At 37.4% G+C, this 21,262-nt stretch overlaps 1 protein-coding gene across 2 annotated transcripts; it reads right to left on the minus strand.

The window, feature by feature from the left end:
• Window positions 1–666: 666 nt before the first annotated feature.
• On the minus strand, window positions 667–21,036 carry rasa2 (RAS p21 protein activator 2). 2 transcript variants are annotated; one of them, XR_008633792.1, is made up of 24 exons: window positions 20,784–21,036; window positions 18,656–18,779; window positions 14,931–15,034; window positions 14,758–14,852; window positions 12,862–12,938; window positions 9,798–9,881; window positions 9,627–9,699; window positions 9,477–9,553; window positions 8,856–8,957; window positions 7,708–7,861; window positions 7,389–7,537; window positions 6,915–7,029; window positions 6,731–6,805; window positions 6,528–6,651; window positions 5,772–5,878; window positions 5,601–5,684; window positions 5,402–5,479; window positions 5,253–5,326; window positions 5,059–5,165; window positions 4,394–4,476; window positions 3,904–4,112; window positions 3,604–3,721; window positions 3,279–3,459; window positions 667–3,201 (listed from the first exon to the last, which is right to left on the minus strand). XR_008633792.1 is itself a non-coding variant. In XM_055167014.1 (24 exons), the coding sequence occupies exons 1-24, from the start codon at window positions 20,839–20,841 to the stop codon at window positions 3,171–3,173; spliced, it is 2,469 nt and encodes an 822-aa protein (XP_055022989.1). In that variant the 5' UTR covers window positions 20,842–21,035; the 3' UTR covers window positions 667–3,170. The 2 variants fall into 2 exon arrangements, 1 of the variants encoding a protein (XP_055022989.1); XM_055167014.1 differs by having other exon boundaries at window positions 3,618–3,721; window positions 20,784–21,035.
• Window positions 21,037–21,262: the final 226 nt, after the last annotated feature.

Genomic DNA, 21,262 nt, shown 5'->3' on the forward strand with positions numbered 1-21,262 from the left:
ACTCTTTCTGTTCTGACCGTAATAATTTGCACTCTTAAAAATTAAAAAGGAAAAATTTGTATTTCTATAACTTTTATATAAACACTTTTAAAGAACAATTTAGTCTAAAAATTATATAAATTGTAAAAAACAAAGCTATATTTGGTCCTTTGGCTTAAAGTCTTGAAATGACTTGAAGCTCAAAGCAAACGACTTGGACTTGACTTGGACTTATGGGCCAGTGACTCGAGACTTGGACTTGCCTGTCTTTGACTTTGGACTTAACTCGGACTTGAGGTCAAAGACTTGAGACTTACTTGAGAGTTGCAAAACAACGACTTGACCCCACATCTGGTAAAAACACCTCTATCTGAATAAATGGAAGACTGAAGCTTAATGCTTAATGTGGAACATTATGGGAAACCTGAAAAGTTCCATTGTGCACCTTTAAATGAAACCGCATTAAAATGATTTAATCTACAGTTTACTGTATTTAACTGGGTTATCTGGGCACTTCCTGTATGTTTAAAATTGGCCTGTCGACAGAAATTAAGCCTCACATAGGCCCTCCTCTAATATAAATGAACAGGAAGAGGGTTCAATTCGCGGTGTGTGTATCCCCCCCATTGACTCTCCCAGTTTAACATTTTATTTAATTTTGTGACATCATGAAATCATGACTCAAGCTTGACTGGCAACTGGTTTATTGTTAACTGGACAAAAGTGACAAACAAGTGGAAAACAAAACATAAAAAACACACACTTTATGGAGTTTTGAGGATTCCTTACATATTCCGACATAAAAACAACAGTAAAAACATACAAAATTGAAATGTTTTGAAGTATATTGGCAATGGGATGATTGCACAGACAGCTTATTTTCCAGATAAGTTAAAGCATGTTTAGATCTTCCCTTAGATTTGTTCATAAAAGTACAGTTTTAAACGCACCTCATGTACCAAAAATTAAACGTTGTCAAATTTAGCTTTAAAACGATAAAATTTTTTGTGATTATTGTGTACAGGAGGCAGAATGTTCCCTTAAAAAGAAAACTGATTAAGAATAAATCTTCATTGAACTGGCACTGAGAATGACTGCTTGTCTGGTGTAATGTGATGTCTGTAAACAGGATTAAAATGCTGCTGCTGGAGTGGTTTTGGGAATTGTCGCCAGAAAAGTTCAAGTTGGAAAAAACAACTTGAAGAACTGAATAATACTTGATGCTTGATTTGAGAGTTTTTTGGCATGACTGTCAAAAAACGTCATGATCTAAACTCATGTACCGCACTGTAGCTACTCTTCTGAAGAAATGCTCCAATTTTGATTCGCCAAAATACATAAATTGCCCAATTTGATTCACTTTCAATATTTTTAGCAACTGAAACTGGTCTAATGTGGTTGAAAAATATAATTTTTTTCTGGAGTGATTGGTTTTGCAGAATGTTAAAATAGTGGAGACAAAGACAAATGTCAAAACAGTGGCATTACACATCATTGATAAAAACAGTTAAATAAAACACATAAACAGGAGGGCAAAGACCCCCTTAACAATATCGACTGGTCCATCATATGTCAAAGAGTATTCAAGTCTTGTATGTCTTGTATTAACACTTCATTGTTCGTATATAGGCAATAGGGAAAATGATATGGTCAAAAACATTCAGTTTGATGGTGAATGCTGGATGTGAATAAATTTGACAAAACTACACTCAGGTACTGTATATTAAACATGTGCTGGTGTTTTCTTCTTAAAATTATAATCAAAATGAATGAATTGGTTGGTTCTGGCAGTACAGAGCAAGGAGTTAAAACAGTATTGGCATTGTTAATGGCTAAAACAGTAATATGTTTTATGTTAGTTGGCTGTTATTAGGTGACTCATAACGCTCATTTTAGCACCGTCACTTGTCACTTTAGGCCCTAGCATGTGTTTAATGCAGTACCACATGGGCTGTGTCTCTTTTCTCTTTCCTCACTTCCTTCCCCTTGATTCCTCTCTCCTCCATTCTGCAGGAAATGGGTGAGGAAGTCCCGCCCACAGAGGAGACACAGGGAGGAGAGAGGATATAAACTCCTCACTGAGTCCAATAAAGTTTGATTCTTTTATGTGATGTCTGCGCCTGAAGCCATCCTCAGGTTTACTCCTTCAGTCTGTGGTTTTCTTTGGGACACCACTTAATATGACACATTTGATTGACAGTTGAAAAATGGAGGATCGAGGAGAGGAATCAAGGAGAAGGAAGTGTGGAAAGAGAATTGAGAAGCAGCCAAAGAATGACAAAGACACCACAGCCATGAGTTCTCTCTCTCTCTCTCTCTCTCTCTCTCTTTCTCTCTCTGAAGACATCCAACTTCAAATAAATGATATGTTAAACACACACATACACAGATAAAGACTTGTCCATTTTAAAACATCTGTCATGAAAATACATTAATTCTTTTTTCCTTTTCAAGTCAAATCTATGAAATTTTCTTTGGTCAAGAAAAATATCTTTATATCTACAGGCAATAAATGTCATATTACTGAATGAACAACACGTACTGGAGATCATGGAACTGATCGAAGGGGTAGCTGATACTAAGTATCTAGTCATGTCTATTTGGAAAGCTCCAAATATTTAAAGTGCTTTTGCATTATTCCCTCAGCATTTAATGTGAGAAAAACATCCATCAAAGTAAGGCAGATTGGTCTGATCTACTCACCGTAAAAACTGGAAAAGTAAGTGTATCTAAAGATGAAATATATACATTCATTGGAAAGGTAAAGACACTATGGGCAGAAAGATTGTAAGGGTCAAAAGTAGATGGCCCATCTTGTCTCTGAATAGACCATTATCCTTATAGGACTCATTTAAATGATCACAGGTATTTATATAAAAGTGGATGAATAAAAAAATTAGCAGCCTATTCACACACCATCTAATGATGCCTTCTTCACACAGCTTTGGATATGAAAAAGGGCATTGATGATATGATATAAATAATTTCAACATAGACTCCCCTGTAATGTGCCCATGATTCAAAATGGGGAGAAACCCTTCTGTGCCTCCGGGTCCTGTGCGCCACAGGCTTCTTCACATTTGACTCTTGGTCGTGTTTCCACAGTTCAGGACCTGTGGCTCTGTGGTCCACTCCAGGTCCACTGGACTTCACTGTAGTGCAGGTTATACACTGCACACTCTCACTGTCACTTATGAGGTCTTCCCTACGATTGGATTGTCCCTGGAACAAAAAACTCTCATTAGAATGTGCTCTGGTGCTGTGTGTTTGTGTCATGAGGATGTGGGCTGCAGACTTACAGACTGCCGTACTGCGCTGTGGTGTCCCCCCGCAGGTTGTGCTGGCGCTGCAGCTCTTCCATCACGTTGCGCAGCTGTTTGAGTGTCTGAAAGGTCTCTTTGGGTTCCTGAATGGTGAATTTGGAGTATTCATCCTGCTCCCGCTGAGGGCCCTGGTACACCGCCAAGGCGGCACAAGCATCTGCAACAAAACACACACAAGATATAACCATCTTGTTCTCAAAGAACACTGAGGTAGAGAAGTGAGGAGTGGAGAAGACAAACTGCACTGACAGACTAACACACAAAGAATTACAACAGCTACACAGCACACACAAACACTGACCTTGGAGTACTCACCCTCCATGTTGTGTAGCTTGGTGTCATTTAAGGACAGAAGAGAGAAGATCCTCTCTGTTTCTCGATCACAGTCAATGTCCAGCTGCAGGTTAGCCAGCATTGTACTACAGGACATACAAAATACATTTTGAAATACACCACATTATTAAATTCATTAAGTTGCTTTACATTTAGAATTTGTAATTATTTAATTCTGTAATTCTTCTTCTTATTATTATTATAGTATTGGTATTGATTAGTGTAAAATCGTCTTGTGTGAGTCTCCCTCCTCCTGTTTGACACTCACGTGGTGCATGGCCTGCAGCCTGGTGCACTGCTGTTCTGGCTCCTGCAGCACTGCCACACTCCCCCGCTGAAGGTGGATGGGTGAAAACTCTCCAGACGGCCCTGGTTACAGCGGCTCACCTGGCCCAGCACCTCCAGCCACTCACTGGCCTCTACACAGTTTCCTGCTTGTACGTATAAGGGCTTCTCTGAGTGCACCACCTGAAACATCTGACACACACAAAACATCAGTCTGACACAGACTCAAACACACTACAATATGTCCAAGGGCTATTGTAGCCAGTTATACAAAAATGTGTAAGACTTTACTCTTAAATCCAAATAAGATATTATTGACACTATTAGATGTTTTGTGCAGCACAAAGATCTTTATCGCTTTACTGACCAGAGCACCAGAACAGCCCGACCACACTGGGTTTGTTTTCACTTGGTGCATACGTGACAGAAAACCATACAGACTGATGATGGGGGTCTATGGGGACAGGACTTACATTTTTGCGGTTAAAGGCACTTTCATCCAGTTTCTCCACAGCCTGGATGTTTTTGACACTTATGGTGCAGAGGGCCTCTTTCCCTGAAAGCACAAGTTTGCATCAGAACCACTCCAACAATAACACCCTGGCCTGAGCTGAGCCCCGAGCTGCAGGTTTAATTCATCTATATCTGCAATATTTCATGACACATCAGAATGAGACCAATTACTCCCAATAAATGAATGTATCTTACATTGAACGTAACTTACATTTATCAACTGAACTACTCTAAGAAACAAGTACATTTTGTCTGCACCTCTGCAGAAACATGCTTTAATATTAAATTGAGCATTTCAAGAAAACAATTCACCCTTAAACATACCCTGGAAAACAAAACACATTCTCAACCTTGATTTGCAGCAAATTTAAAATGATTAAACTTAAAGGAGCACTATGAAACTTTTCTGGTGCAGTGTCCACCACCCTGGAGACAAGCAGGTTTCAGTGACCAATAAGATTGTTGAGAATCCAGGCTGCTCAGGAGTAAGAATGCACATTTTTGAAGGTACCTTCTGAAAGCAAGTGGCAGAGCCCCAATATAAAGTTACACAGTGCACCTTTAAGTGCACCTTTAGGCTGACAAAAGGATAAATAAAGCCCCCGAGGGAAAGGCCACATCTCACCTTTATGTTTATGATAAGACAGTTCTCTGTTGGTGAGTCGAAGCCATCTCTTTTTAAAGTTTTTCTTGCCAAGACGTTTTCTTCCTTGGGCACGCTTCTGAACTTCTCTGTAAAGGATTTACAGCATTTAGAACAATGATCGAAATATACTAATTTGCTTAATTCAATCAGTTGCACTATTTTATCAAACTCACCCCTCTTTGAGAATCAGGGCATCCTCCACCCCGCTGAATTCCTTATTGACATTTGATGAAATCTCATCAAGAAACTGGACAGATAAACATGGATAAAATTAACCAAACGCATACACAGTTTCATGACATTTAAACAAACAGATGTTTACCTTTTTAACCTTTTCAATGCACTTCTCTTCTTGGAATGATTTGTAGAAGTCATACATATATGTTTCTTTGAAGCTAGACTGAAATCGGGGATAAGGAAATTAATATAAAATCACAATTTGAATTTTTGGCTTTGAAATCTATAAAAAAACTGAATGTAGCTTCTTTTTGAAAATGTATTAGTAGGAAAAAAAAAATTACCAGTTTTTTAGATAAACTGCCCCAGCTGCCCAGAGTCTGGATGGTTTTAGAGATGAGAGTGAGTGTCCGTGAGATATCTGGGTCCTAGAATCAAACATACATTAGACTCTCTTTAGTGAAATGTGAGAGCTTTGTGGGGGCTTTGTGGGGACAATGTGGGCATATACTCACAGGGTGGTGGGAGCGGAGTTGAAAGGAGTGAGGCGAAAGTACAGCAACAGCAAAAAAGCGCAGGAACACAAAGCTGCTCACAGCCGAGTACTGCACGTGTGGGTCGGCTGTGGAGAGAAGGACTAAAGGTCATCTGAATAATATTATATTGATTAATTTGGACAAAAAAATCAAATATATAGGACTAATACTTAATATTTTATGTCTGATGAATATCTTATTATCTTCAAATAAAGGTTTTTAAATATTTTGCATATTATTTGTTTTCTCTCAATGAACTGTGCCCTTTTTCATGAGAACCGTTGGATATATGGATACCAGCAGCTCCAGGTCTCTGCTGTTTTTGAATCTGATAAATACATTTGATAATTAATAAAAGAACAGTAAATTATCTAATCTGTGTATGGAAAAACAGCTGGTTGTTCAAAGACTGATATTGAAGTTCTATCTCCACCTTCTGGATGATTTGTATACTGACAGCTGTAATTATGGAAATTTGCATTCATTTAGATATTGAAAAGCTCTGATCAGAATTGTGAAAAGTTCAGTTTTGTTTTATTCAATTCAAGCTTTTTTACACAATACAATAGTTTTTAAGGCCTCAAAAACACCTTCCACGACAGCTCTGTTTCCACCAATTCCTCACATTCTTTAAACATCAGGATACACATACACATACTCATTTTCCAAAGTCTGCGTAACAATTCTTTATGCTCAAAAAATATAGAATATGACTAATGCAAAGAAAATATCTACCTGGGAATCGTTTGCAGGCCAGATGTCGGAGAGACCTGAAGACGTCACACATGAGAGGGGGGCAGTTGGCGCTGGACTGGGTGATGGAGGAGAAGACCTTCTGAACATAACCCTGGAGGTTGTCCTGACACAAAACAGCACCATACTGTTAATGAACTAATTCCCTCGCAGACTGCTCAACAACAAAGTCAAAGATGCTCTACCTTGTTGGCCTCGACATTATCCCCTTCTTTGAGTCGCACCGGGTCGATCTCACAGGTTTTATTGGATTCACAGATCTAATGAATTAGAGCAAACCCTCATCAGCTGCTGACATGTAAAGTGATTCAAATATGGCCCACAATATCAGATGTACAAAAACATTCAAACATTTCTGTGCGTCTTCACCTCGTCTATCACCGGCTTCAAGGTAACTGCCAGGTAGTTCTTTCCCACAATCTTCATCATGTCGTCAATACACCGCGTTGCTAAAGAGTTGCCACGGAAAATAGTGTTTGCCTCCCTAAAAAATAAATACAGGAGAGATGATTAAATGAGTTCTTTGTCATTTGGAAAATAATCAAAATACTGAACACTATTAAAAAATGATAGCATTAATAATGATTACAGTCTCATTGAGATACAATATCTCCTCTATGTAATGATAAACCAGCCCAATAATTCTCAAAATTTCCACTTGTCTTCACTAACATTGTGATTTCCTCTTGAGTATGACAAGGCAACTTCAAGAAGATTGAAATATGGATTAATCATTAGTGTATGCAGTTGGCAACCGAGAATCTCCACAGACACTTGTATTATCAAACAGAGCAGAGCAGCCCTCACTATTGTCGTGTATAATGTGTGTACTGAAGAACTCACTGAGTGTTGTCCAGCTCCAGAGCAGCCACAGCCGACACAAAAGGCACAAAGCGACTGTGGTAGAGTAGAAGGCGGACCATGGGCAGCACTGCCTCATAACGCTCTCGACAGATCTCCCCCAGAATATGTGCCACTGACGCCGAGATGGGCTGACCATACACATAAGCCGAGATGAGTACATCATATGATACAAAACAGACAAGTAGAAGGAGAAGGGAATCTCATACTACTAATCTTTAGGATGTCATATACTTAAAGTTCATTCTTCAAGGGTGTTCTCTAAATACTTTTAGATTTTAGTGCAGGGGTAAGCATGTACCTTCACATCAGGGGATTTGAGCAGCAGGTTGCAGAGCGGAGTATAACAGGCAGAGGGCAGCACTGTGTCTTCTATGTAGGTCAGTCTCAAACGCAATGATCCCAAATCATCGGACTTAGACTTGTTGCCGTTCCCTTTTGGCTGAAGTAAATACCTTTGGGACCAAGAAAGTGGTTTGATTATTTAGAAATGACATGTTCCAGTTGTGTTATTCAACATGCAAGGTACACTACACAAATTATAAGACATTACATATTGCATTTCATATTTTCTTTTTAAGTTACTTGGATGTTTTGACATATTTATTTGCTTTTCTTCTGCATTTGATTTTTTGCATTTGATTTTTTTCTGCACCTTTTGTTTGTTCTCACTCTGATAGTGACAAACATGCATTTTATGTTTAACAACTTAAAATAACACTGATTGTATGATTTAATTTAATAATTTTGGTCCCACTGATGCATGTTATAAAACTACAGTATGTGATCAATTATTAAGCATAAAATAAACTTGTAATATAGAAATGAAAAACAGTAATAATTCTGTTACATCAGGCTTGATATGGCACATAAAGACCAACAGGTGGAGCACATCCCCACAAAAACACACAGTTTGAGCTGCTTGTTTGTCCTTAAGCTGCTGATAGCGCTCAGTGCTGGTGACACAGCCATGTCTGCTGTGGACACATTACCTGTCCTCCTTTTTAATAAAGTCCTCTTTGTTTGTGACGCTGAAGGTTTCTATCATAAACACAGGACAGCAGGTACTGCCACCATGCAAAACGCCACCCACGCACTTGACTTTCAGCCCTCATGTACTGACAGATTGCTATCTAGCATAATCCCACATCGCCTACGCTGACGCAAAGCTAGGTGACACCCACACTGCAAACTGCTGAACATTCAAAGATCAGTGAGGATTTTCAAATCACCTGTTACTAATGCTGCCAACTCCAACTGAAACACATCCAAACAATTATATTTGAAGTGTATTTAGGATTAAGCAGCTCAAACTGAACTAACTCGTATAACAGAAGTATTTAGCAGAGGTGACTGATTACAATGTTGCATAAACCATGTAAAAACAGGATAGTGCACCTTTAAAAAGAGCTGTTTGTGAACTGTACTTATTTGAACCATATTATTTACCAGGCTTTGTGGATGTGGTCATTTTGCAGGATCTTCACAGGAACCCGCGTCTCTCCCAAAAACACATCCTGAGCCAGATTCTCATTGTTCCACAATTCCACTCTGAAAAAAGAGAGCATAAATTTGTATATAAATGTGTCTGCATGCACAGTCACCATCAGCTCAAGCTCTGAAAACAGTGAAAATGCTGGATGTACTCAAGAGTTCATCACAAAATCACACAACTCAAATCACAAAGTGTACTTATTATGCTTACCTGCTTGGTGTGTGTATTTATTGGAATATACTGTCCTTGCAATGACACCACCTCAAATTCACGCCTCAAAAACCATGCATGGGACATTACCTTGGAATAAGACTAGCCTTACCCAGAGAGCTATGAGTCCACTGTGATGGGAGCCCCACTTATCCTTAACCAGAAACGAAGGCTCTCTCTACCAGTAGTCAGAAACTCCATATCCAAATTGACTTTCTCAAATTCATTTCCGGTTCTTTAATTTAAAAATAGTAAACCACACACTATAGTACACATTTCACATAATTAAAACATTTTATTTGTTTACCATAATTCTCCAACCTCACTTGAGACGGTTGTGAGAAAAGCAAGCAATATATACTCACTTAATTTCTAGTTTCTCAATGTCCTCCTCTTCCACCTGGAAATGGGACTTCTTTGAGTAGCTGCTCGATCTTGTGACCTATTAGAAAACCCACAGAATATTGTCATGTAAATGCAAGCATGTCATATAATATGATACTGCAATCGCTTACCTCAAATAAAAAGGTCTCTTCAAATTGAGGATTGCTTGTTTTCTTCTTAACTTTTGTTTTCTTCTGGTCAGACCTAACAGAAAATCAAAAAGCAAATATTTGATGCAACTCAAAAACAGCATTAATAGACAGTTGAATGACAGTCTTATTTGTGTGGTAAACAGCACTTACCTGGCTGGTCCAACAAGTGACACTGTTGCATACGGGTCACAGTTCTGCCCACTTATCAATGGCAGGCCTTGGCACTCTATTTTTCTGGAAACATACAAGAGATACATACATTTGAATACATTTTCCACTAATTACCTTATAATGCAAAATATATGACTAGAGGAACTGAAAAGAGGGTCATATGGCAGAGTGAGAACAACAGAAACGAGAAGGCATGAAGGGAGCTAGCCTAAGATTTGGGAGTGAATCATGAGTTTAATTTCTCTTTTTGCATATAAATACACTGTTTCCAAGTATGTGCCTGTTTAAATATTTGTTTTTGGATGAACTCATGTGCAATTACATGGCAATATCATAGACACTGAAAAGTTTTAAGAGCTTTTGCCACACCCCCTCAGTAGTTGACTAATCGATTGGCAGGACATGTCTTTAGTCACCAAAAAGTTCTTGAGTCGACCAAAGCCTTAAAAGCCACTGTTCTGGGTGGAGACAAGCAGGTGACTCCGTTAAACGTTTTTTGGCAACAAAGAGCCTTTAATCAGAATAAATAAAAGATAAGATGCGTTTTTAACATGCTGTGGCAAACACATAACATTTTCATGAGACAAGCAGGTGACAGACCCTCCACCAGATAACATACATAGTGTAACTTTAACTGAAACAAAATTATTCAATTTACTTAAACAGTTTAAACTTGTTTTAAGGTAATAAAGGTGCAATTCAATTATTATTACATTTTTTTCTATTCTATAATTATACCTTATTTGACACCAGTCTCTTGCTTTTTTTTGCTACTTGTCTAGATCTTATTATTACCATTTATATTTTTTCTCTTTGTTATCGTAATATAATGTGACATGTGAGCTACTGTGTGATTTCCCTTATGGATCAATAAAGCTTGTCTAAGTCCAAGTCTATTCAGCAAAAAGAATCACTGTACTTTTTTAGGCATTCATTACAATAAGTGACAAGACAACCACAATTATACTACAAATGTGTCTCTAAGAATAACCTTCCAGTGTCTCTTAAGTGAAGCACCTGTTTGCTGGGGTCACACAGGGACCCACACAGGGGCCACTGCCTTTGTTGTTGCACATGACAACAAACACAGTGTCTGCACCCATAACAGGATGTGGGTGTTAGCAGTAGTCAGCGGGTGCGCAGAGGGGGTGAGCCCATCTCCGCGTGAGGTCAAAGACACACGGCACACGCCTCTCAGGATGTTTGTGTTATACCTTACACACTGTCATGACAATATTCCCCAAATCCCACAAGTCAACCTGTTTTTCCCACCACACATAGTAAACCATCTGCAAAAATGCCCTGTTATGCTTTGTAGTATAAATACTTTCTGGGTCATTTAGGAGAGAGGTGCAATATATACATCCTTATTTCTTTATTAGGACTTTATAAGCACTGTTGTAGCACAAGAAAAAAAAAAAGAAAAGCTGATTATGTTTATAAATTCAAAAACAATTTATGATAGAGGCTGATGATTTGTCATATTGATTGTGAATTGATTCTTCCTTTGCCTGACCCTTCATGAGTGTGCTGTGGTGGATTGCTCCCATTTTGATCCTAATAAAAGTAAAGTAAATTCTGATCCTGTTGTCATGTATGTTAAAGTGCCCATATTACGGTATTTTCTGAATTATGTTATAACGTTGTATCCTCATCAAAAACATGCGTGGAACAGACAAACAAACAAACCAACAGGAGGAAACACAGACAGACGTTCCTTGCATTAACAGATAGATGAAACAAAACACAACTATGAATACGTTTTGATGAGGCAACAACATTATAACATGCGTTAAAACTCACAAGAATCCATTCTGTGTGACCTGAATTTTTTCAGGAGACATAAAGATAAAGATACCTTAATCCTGTGCAATCATAATTATCACCTGCCACGGCTTTAGGAAGTAATTTAGCATATTATTTGCACGTGAAACATATGTTCATTAATATGTACTGTCCCTATATTTAGAAAACTCCATATGTTTTCTTTTTGAATATTAGTTCAAAAAGAAATTTAATTTCAATAAGACAAAAAAGGGCAAAAAATTTACAAACAGAGGTCGACCTTTGATGAAGGCGAAAGTCCTATCGTTAGCCAAGTAAACAAGCTTTTTGCGATTTTTTGTTATTAGAAGAAAATGGAAATGAATACACTGTCCCTGTTTTGTAAATAAATAAATAAGTGGTTTATCAGCTCTGTACATGATAAACAGCAGGTGACAGTTTGAGCAAACAGTTGGCTACTGTGAGTGACGGCAGCACAAACCGCAGAGGCCACACTGAGAAGCTCCCACTTCCTGCTCTCATGCCATCACTTCCTCCTCACTACCCTGCGCACTGTGTCAATGGGAAACCAGCATATGTCACACGCAGTTGTACTTACAGTGTGTTAAACAGATAAGGGTGAAGATTGTTAGGTGAAAGAACTAAGCATCTTAAAGCAACAGGCACGCTGAAATGTTTGACCTGGTTGCGAAGGCCTGGTTTTGGACGCTACTGTATGATGCAAATGTATTTAAATAAAATTCATGTGAACAAAAGAAACGGGCAAGTCTGAGCACGTCATGGGAACTAAAAATCACCAATGAAAACCAGCTGGAACTTGGTGATATTTAATAGATTACAAAGCCATTTTAAAGTCTCCCAGAGAATTGGTGCATTGTTGATGTGCTGGTGCTGATGAACGCTCAACATTTTACACAAATCAACCTTCTTTATATCACATTTTAGCGGCAAAACTTTTCTCTAATTCACCATTAAATTGAATGGAAATGCTACCACAGAGAGAGCACAGTTTAGTAGTATTTATTGGCAAAAGTGGTCAATACTCCAATTTATGATAATATTGTACCATGGAGAAGGGTATCCAAAAATACAGAACCTTTTGATTTTTTAGTTCACACAATTTTTAAACTTAATTTTCAAAGATTTGTGCATTGCATAGTGTGATCAGCTGCTCAAAACAGTCTGTATTGCTATATTTGCTCTCAATACCAGTCTCCCACCACCTTGTATCTTTTCAAATGGACACTGTACCACTCACCTGACTCGTAAATGTTGACACAATGAGCCATTTTCTGTGATAACTTCATCCAGCCTCATTTCCAGATGAACTTTACCCTGTCAGACACAAGGAGACAGAGGGACTTGATGTTAAAATTCCTGGGTCATGGAATTTCAATGGGCCTAAAGTTACTCATTGAATGGTAGCTTAAAGTTTTTGTAGGTTGTAAAAAAAAAACCAAAAAAACAAAAAAACAACCTGGATACTGATGCGTGAGAAAAGGATGCCAGAGGATGTAAGATTTGTTGATCATTTTTAAAGATCTGTGTTTTTCGGATGTGGTAAGGGCCGGACATCGGAAGTGTCAGAGTGAGAAATATCAGGAAAAGAGAGAGAGAACGAGAGAGAATGTGAGTGAGATAAAGAGAGTGTGAGAGAGAAATAGAGAGGGAGCACCCACACACTGCGCCTTGTCTCTGCAGCTTGGCATTTGGTGAACACCGTGGTTCTTTCTAATGCACGTAGATAGGCTCTTAAGCCCACATAAGACTAACTGCTTTGTACTATCGTGGCCTGATTACGCTTCACCTGTTGGGTCACCTGTTTAGCAGCACGTGCCAAAAACCTTTTAAACGGGACAGTCAAAAAACCTGAACATGATTGATCTATTAATCATGAATAGCTGATTATATAAAAATAAGCCTAATTATATTTCATTGTTACTCTATTGTTGCTGGACTGTACAGACTCTCAAACGTAAGGAACTTATTTAATCAAAATGTCAAAAATAGGGATGTGACAATAAACAATAATATCGTGATAAAAAGGGTAAACAATAATTATCCATGGGACATTTTAAATAATCATGATAATCAGTAACAAAAATTATCGCCATTATATCACCAGAATGTGTAGAAAAAGCCACTTATCCTTGATGTTTTCTTCTAGATCATTGTTGTTTTCACTCATAACAAAGTACAATTCTCGAACAGTTGTTTAAACATTATTAAAATTATAATTAATCTTATGCACAACATTTTTAAACTGTCAGCAACTTTAATAATTATCGTGATATAATCGTTAATTGCGATTATTTTAACTGTGATAATTGTGACATCAAATTTGAATATTGTGCCATGCCTAGTCAAAAAAATCAACTATACAATTTATATTTAACATATTTAAGATTCTCTTTAGAAGTCTCCAGTCACCATATTTCAGTCTTTATTTGACTGATAATGTATTTTAAAAATCTCACTGTACAATAGAAACAACAGTTTGACTAATCTATTAATCAAAAAATGTATTGGTGACTAGTTGATTGCTAAACTAATCGTTATTTGTAGCTCTAAACAGAAAGTCGGATCTAAAAGTCTCTCCTTGTGAGTGAATCCGTGGAACAGAGCACCAAGAATAGTCAGGCGTGGGCTTTTGGGAGTCAACACGTTAGCTACAGTTACTCACAAGTGGCGTTGTATTTTCCACCAGCACACAAGTCAATTTTTAACTAAAACTGATCTAAATTGCAGTTAACATTTTTCAGCGAAGGCCATAATTTCCACCTATTGTACAATTCAAAGTTCTTAATCAACTTGAAAAACATGTGGTCAAGAGAATAATCGTCTCATCAAGCATTTGTGAGATAATGCATGTGAATTTCCTGTGTAATCTAGTTTAGGGATGAACAATTCTAAAACATCTGATTGTAATTTTTTCAGATTAGCATTGCAATAACACTCATGTTTTTAGTCAATTTTCCTTTTTCTAAGTATATTCTAAACATGTCCAGAAGCATAAACATTTGAGAGAAGAGACATATAAACCACTAAATGAATCCAAGTTTTATGTGAAATGTTTGCAACAATCTAAGTACATGACTGAATAAAATAAACTAATAATACAACTACTACAAATCTAAAAAGGACTTTCTTTTACCTGGACTTCTGAGTTGGGGTCGACTGGCTGTAGGCTGAACCAGTCTTCTTTCCCGGTGTATTTACACAGGTCATCCTTTCGTATTGACACTTTGCCTAAAACAAGAATATCTACTATTACCTGAACACTCTGAAATACATACAGCGCAGTAGATCATTTATAATGTAACTTACCAATTGGGAGTTCCCTTTGAAAAACGCTTTTGGCATATACGTAGAAGGATAAACACTGAAATGGCCGTGGGATTTCAAAGTAAAAATCTTCTCCATAGAAAGGGCTGCAAAACAAGAACATGCCCAGATGAGTATGACAGATGGATAAGTTTAAAATAAATACAACAGCATAACTAGAGACCATGATTCAGCCAAATATTTCCTTGTTTGGAGGTAAATGTTTTACTGTAGAACATGAACTAACTTTTTAACATTAGTGTATATGTTGCTCTCACTGCCTTTGGGTACAACTATTTCACATTAGAGATAAAGAAGCTTAAATACATGGATTATTCCAAATCAATAAATAAATCTGTCATCAGCTGAAAACCATCCTGACAACTGAAGTAAATATTTTTACCACATTGCAAATTATTTAGCTACCTCACACACAGACCAGGAGTGCACTGATTAATAGAAATAATCATAACTGTTTGACTATTAAAATAATCTTAATCATATTCTGACAATCCTTATCTCATCTGGACTATACAGACTCTAAAACACATGCCAGAAGACCTTTTAATAACAAAAACAGAAGCATTACTCAATGAAAATGTAAAAAAAAACTACACTGGATTTTTATCAATGATACATTTCCTATATCTCTATTTATTCTTCTTTTATATCACAAAATTTCAACCTTTTTACAAAATCTCAAATAACTGTTTTATTAGCAAAAAATATATAGATAAAATTATATTAAATTATCGTTGACTAGTAATAATTGTTAATTGCAGTCATAATCTCCTTGACAGAAAACACAACTTTCAAGAGAAAAATTTCAGCTGCTTCATCTGCTGGTTTAGTCAAACATTTCCTCCAGATTGGAACTGAAATGAATGGCTGTAGCTGTGGGCTGAAGTTATGTCAGGGCAATGTGCTTGGTGTAAAGTAAAGGGGATTCTCTTTGCTCATATGGCGCTGTGTGCGGTGAAGCAGGTGGATCTGAGCTGAACAGAAGGTGGACACAGGGTGCTCTTCTGACTCAGCACGACTGGACTCATTGTTCCTGCAGATATGTAAATTTACAACTGAAAACATTTAAACCAAAGATAACTGCATTTTGTTAAAAAAAATGGACAGGAATTTTATTAGTCTGTTCCTCAACTTTTTTTAAATTATCGGCTTGTAATTTAGTTTCTTTCACAATAATAAAGCAGACTAAGTAAAAAAAAAAAAAAAAAAAAAAGAAACAGACATTTTACTATTTTACGATTTTCTATACTTTAAAAATCAATTGCAAGATTTGTTTATACGTAATGCACATTTCTTCTAGAATGAAACATTTCCTGTAATAGGGAGAAAGCTACATGTGTCTGGTCTGTGCTCTGTGTGTAAACTGGCTCATGTGAGAAGGCCAAACGTCTGTGCCCCAGAGTCCTGCCAAGTCCAGCACCTCCAGGCTCTGGCTCTCCACCGGACTGTACTCATCTGACTCTGTGGGCTAAGCACAACATGCTCTGAACCACCTGTCCCAAACAGACTGACCGGGGTTTAGGCTTTTGCACGGGATTACAATGCATATGTCAAGGTAACTTCTGACTCTTACAAGCGCAGAACACTAGACAGAAATACTGTTTAGATGAAAATGTAAAAAGAAGAAAAGAAAACAATTATCCAGGTCCAAGTGACGGGATGCATCCAAGTTTCAAAAGGGTGCAAAAAGACGATACTCTTACTTAAAGTGTCATTATTTTAAATTACATAAAGTTGCAAACATTATTAAATTAAATTAGGTTTCAATGTAATCCCTTTTTCACAATTGAAATCCCAGGCCTGAATGTATAATACACCTCAAAACAAAACAATGACTAAGTACGCAGTAAAATACAGTCCTTTTTGAAAGATTGTCGACTCCAAATATAGTATACAAGATTGCACATGTTCGGGTAACTTCAGACTCTTACAAGTACAAACATTAGACCAAAATATTGCTTAGGTGAAAATGTAAAAAAGAAGAGAAGGAAAACAATTATAAACCTTAGTTATGTACCAAAATTAACCTTGGTATTGCCTTTTGGTATGAAACAACTAAATGAATGCATACAGCTGCCAGGCCAAACTGACAGGATGCATTCAAGTTCCAAAGGGGTGCAAAAAGACAATATTCTTACTTAAACTGTCAATATTTTAAATGAGGCAAAGGGGCAAACACCTCAAAACAAAAGATGGCATAAGTACGCATTACGCTCACAGTAAAATAAAGTCCTTTTTGCAAAATTGTTGACTCCAAACATAGTATACAAGATTGCACATGTTCAGGTAACTTCAGCCTCTGTAGTGGTAAAGAAATAGGCCAAAGATTCCGGTTACATAAAGCATGCACAAATGACTAAATCAAGGCAATAAATTCTATTGAAGATTTTTTTCATGCCTACATTTTTGCACGATACAGTTCCCATCTCCAAAGTTAGCGCAGTCCATTACCCTCACAGTAAAATACATTCTTGAACATATTCCTGACTCTAAACAGAGGTCTAACGTTGATGTAACACCATACAATGTCTTGCAAAGAGAAGCAAAACAGATTCTACACATTTGCATTTATCCAATAGGGCCAATTTGCATAAGTCAACAAAATATGCTGGACAGTTGCGTGTGTGTCAATTTGCTACTTATTGGCCAAACCAAAACTCAATGAAGGTTGCATGGGAGATGGGAGATATACTGCAAAATTGATAATATTGCTATTGTTGTTTTGTGCAATATTATAAATTAGTAAGTAAATCTTCAATAACTAAATGCTTCACATTATTAAAAAACAAACAGCAAAAACAGCAGATAAAAACAAAACTAACATACAGTGTAATATCTCAACAAATACGAATAATTTAAATTTCTGAACTTTAATTATTAATTTCATAGTACATTCTTTTTAAAATTTTAGAACCACACACTGCTAAGCTTGAGCTGTGGTTACTTGGGTTAAGTTTTTCTTCAAAAATAAAACATAGCCATTTTCCAGATCATAACAAAATGTGGGTCTGGGAGTGTTGCTAAATCATATCATATTCAATTAACTGCACAACCCTTCTTGAATGCAATGGTAGACTTGAAATAATGAAAAACATTGACCAAAAATGAGCGTTCTAACATGTAGAGACTCAGGTAGGTGCGAGTGACACAGAGGAGAGCGTGGGAGGACACACTTCCTCTGAGAATGTAAAACCCTTTTGAACAGCTCCGACATCGGGAGAAAAAGCCTGTTGTGAAATGCCACCAGAACACAGACCAGTGTTTACAATAAGCTGTGCAATGGTGCAGATAGGAAACTCAAATGGGCTCTGCTTCAAATGGACCATATCTGTGTTCAGCCCCAGCGGCCAGTTGTACATAGCACTTACAAGCAGCTATATGACTAACTTGTGTGTTTGTATGTAAAAATATGTGTAGATGCCGATCTTGAGCAATAAATTCAATATACAAAATTTAATGGAAGATGCCTTCAAAGTACAGTACACAGTAGTGAATCTCAACAGGTGGGTTAGGAACAAAAACGAGGTTGTGAAATATATTTAATTTGTGGTAGTTAAACTATGTTTGTATTATTTTTAAGATTAATTCATTCAAAAACAGCAACATATGGTTCAAAATCAAATCATCTTCCTTGCCAAAGTGCAATGCAAGTGTTACAATACTGATTATGTGAACTAATAAAATATAGGAAATATTCTGCTTCTTACCTGACACTTTTATCAAAGACCTTTGTGCGATAAACCTCCTCCTGATCCAGGCTTATGGTGCAGAATGTACAGAGATCCCTTTGACGATTTGGTCCAGAGACTGGAGCCAGATTTTTAGCTTCACCTGTCACATTGAAAGAAATAGAAAAAGTTAATCATTGCCAGCGTACTAAAGCAATGTACCTAGAGTATTCTAATTTAGCATGACATATAATACATACATATAAATAATATTAATAACAACTAATATATAGTTCATCTTTAGATCATGACTTTGTCTTACATTATATGTCAGGTATTACAAAGATAATAATGTAAGGGTGAAACTAAAGCAGGAATGACAAAAGCCATTTATTTAAATTAAGGGTTAAATGTGAGATATGTGTACATTGAGGTAAAACTAAAATTGACTATTATATGCTAATAACTTTATATTCACTTTATAAGAGCATCCGGTGACATGTTTTTACTGTCGTCTCTAACTTATTATAAAGTCATTACATAAAACACAATTATATAAAATGCAACTTTCAACACCATGAGGTAAAGTGTTTAACTTCTTGTCTTATTTTTATTTTATTTTTTTAAACATTTTGAGTATGATTGCTTGTTGAAAATTCCTTACTAAGGTTCGCACAGATTGTCAGTGGTATCAAGGCAGGTAACAGGGCGGATGTCGCATGAATCGACTTGTTGCTCATATGTGGTTAAAACATGAAACATTCACTTCCTCAGCAAAACCATGATGGACCAGCGCTGATTCACAAATGACAGCACACCATTCACACTTCAGTCTGCTATACTCGCATTAAGATCTATTCTCCTTTACACCTTGGACCTCTGAGCAGTGTAAACAAAAATAGTGCTCAGAAGGTTAAAAAGTTAATCCTCAAACATCAACACTGTCCTGATGACATCTTTACAATGAGTCACAGATTTAGACCTGTGGATTAGCAAGGCATACACTGGGCTAAATTGGTCTCTGGAAACATATCCTCGTTAGAAAACACCAACACTTAGCTCAGTATGCTGTCTTTGGATTAACAGGAGAAATCTTCAATAATATTTCCATAAAAACATAAATATAATATCAAAAATATATATGCTACCTGTTGCAATATCCTCACTGTTTAATCTGGAGAAATCTTACATGGAATAGCACCTTCATTAATGTAGGCTAGAGGAAAAGGACAAAGTGTGAACGAGGAAGAGTGGAGTTTCGTAAGACTGCAGTGAGTTACATGCCATGGTAGTTCCTCTATTTTGTTCTGCTTACAGCTTTCTCATTAAATCATAGTAGTATAACAACATTTGTGTTATTTATGGACCCTTCATTACTGTGAATTTAACCTTTGATTTTCAACTTAACACTGTCTAAAGAAATTTTTCAATCAATGTAAGAGAGATTATTGTCAAATGGTGTCAAAAATCACTGGCTATACCACTGTTACTCACTGTGTTGCAGTTAATGTAACACTTTTAGTAATTTTCTCTTACATAAAATAAAATGCAGATAGATCTGGATCTCTGTAAGGTAAATTTCTTATGATATAGTCAATAATAACATGGGCCTATTACCATTTTAAATATAAACATGACAAGGGGATTTTTTCATTAAAACACGAGTGTATGTGCATGTAACTAATGCCGACGGTATGTACACTGCTCTTTACATAAATGAATGCTATTCTGTGTTTTCTATCATTATTCTGATTTCCAGATGCCTTCAGTGAGTGGAGACATTGGTAATTGAATTGTTATGACAGTAGAAGCCTATAGTGTTGTTAGCTAGCCTGATGCTCATCATTGTAAAGCCTAGGCAGCACCACAAGGTCTGATTTATTTATTTTAAAGACTAAACGTATAGCCTTGTTGCATTTTAGGGACATCCTCGTCCAGGCATTAAAACAGGCTGTGGCTGACCCTGCACGATGAATGAAGCCATTCACAACACGCTAGCGGGAGTTAGCACGCTAGGCTAACCTGACGTTCACTAGAGCAGCAGCAGCCCGACCAGAAGAACGGGTGCCTCCACAGCACACCGCCGCCGCGCCCCTCTCAGCTGCCTGCACTCCCGCTCTCCACACCCGTCCACCCCACAGGCCAGTGACCTGCCTCATACACTTACAGATTTTCCCCCGCAGACTCTGTAAAATCCGTATCTTGGCGTCGTCTTCTTCCGCCATGGTGAGAGCCGAGTCTCGGTGCGTTCAGCGCTGGTTTATCATATCCGTGTGTGATTGCAGGCAGAGCACTGAGGCAGAGCGGAGGAGAGCCAGCCCCACTGCCGCGTCACATCAGCGCCCCTCCGCACGGCTCTGGGCAGGAGAACAGGACTACAGACTACTGCTCCACTCTTCAAAGTCCCTGCCTCTGCGATGGTAGGAGTTTTAAAGGGCTTTAACTCTTAGTGGTGTTGCTTATTAGTGTTATGCAACAGTAAAAGCTGTGGTCAGTGCGCAGGCTACATGCTCATGTTAGCTTGCTAATATGGATGTCTTGAAGTCATGCTTGAACTTAGTCACAAAAAGTTTAAAATATCGCATTTCATTATTTCTATTTAAAATATATGCACATTATTACGAATGCGTATCTTATTTTATTGCT

The sequence above is a fragment of the Boleophthalmus pectinirostris genome, unplaced genomic scaffold, assembly GCF_026225935.1.
Source record: "Boleophthalmus pectinirostris isolate CB_2022bp ecotype Guang Dong unplaced genomic scaffold, ASM2622593v1 HiC_scaffold_9, whole genome shotgun sequence".
NCBI lineage: Eukaryota > Metazoa > Chordata > Actinopteri > Gobiiformes > Gobiidae > Boleophthalmus > Boleophthalmus pectinirostris.

Coding starts and splice junctions, on each gene's coding strand:
- rasa2 (XM_055167014.1), bottom strand. CDS start 20,841: ATGGCGGAAGAAGACGACGCCAAGATACGGATTTTACAGAGTCTGCGG. Junction 7,030..7,388: donor CTGGAGCTGGACAACACTCA/GTGAGTTCTTCA, acceptor TTTATTTTTTAG/GGAGGCAAACACTATTTTCC. Junction 5,166..5,252: donor GCCCTGATTCTCAAAGAGGG/GTGAGTTTGATA, acceptor AATCCTTTACAG/AGAAGTTCAGAAGCGTGCCC.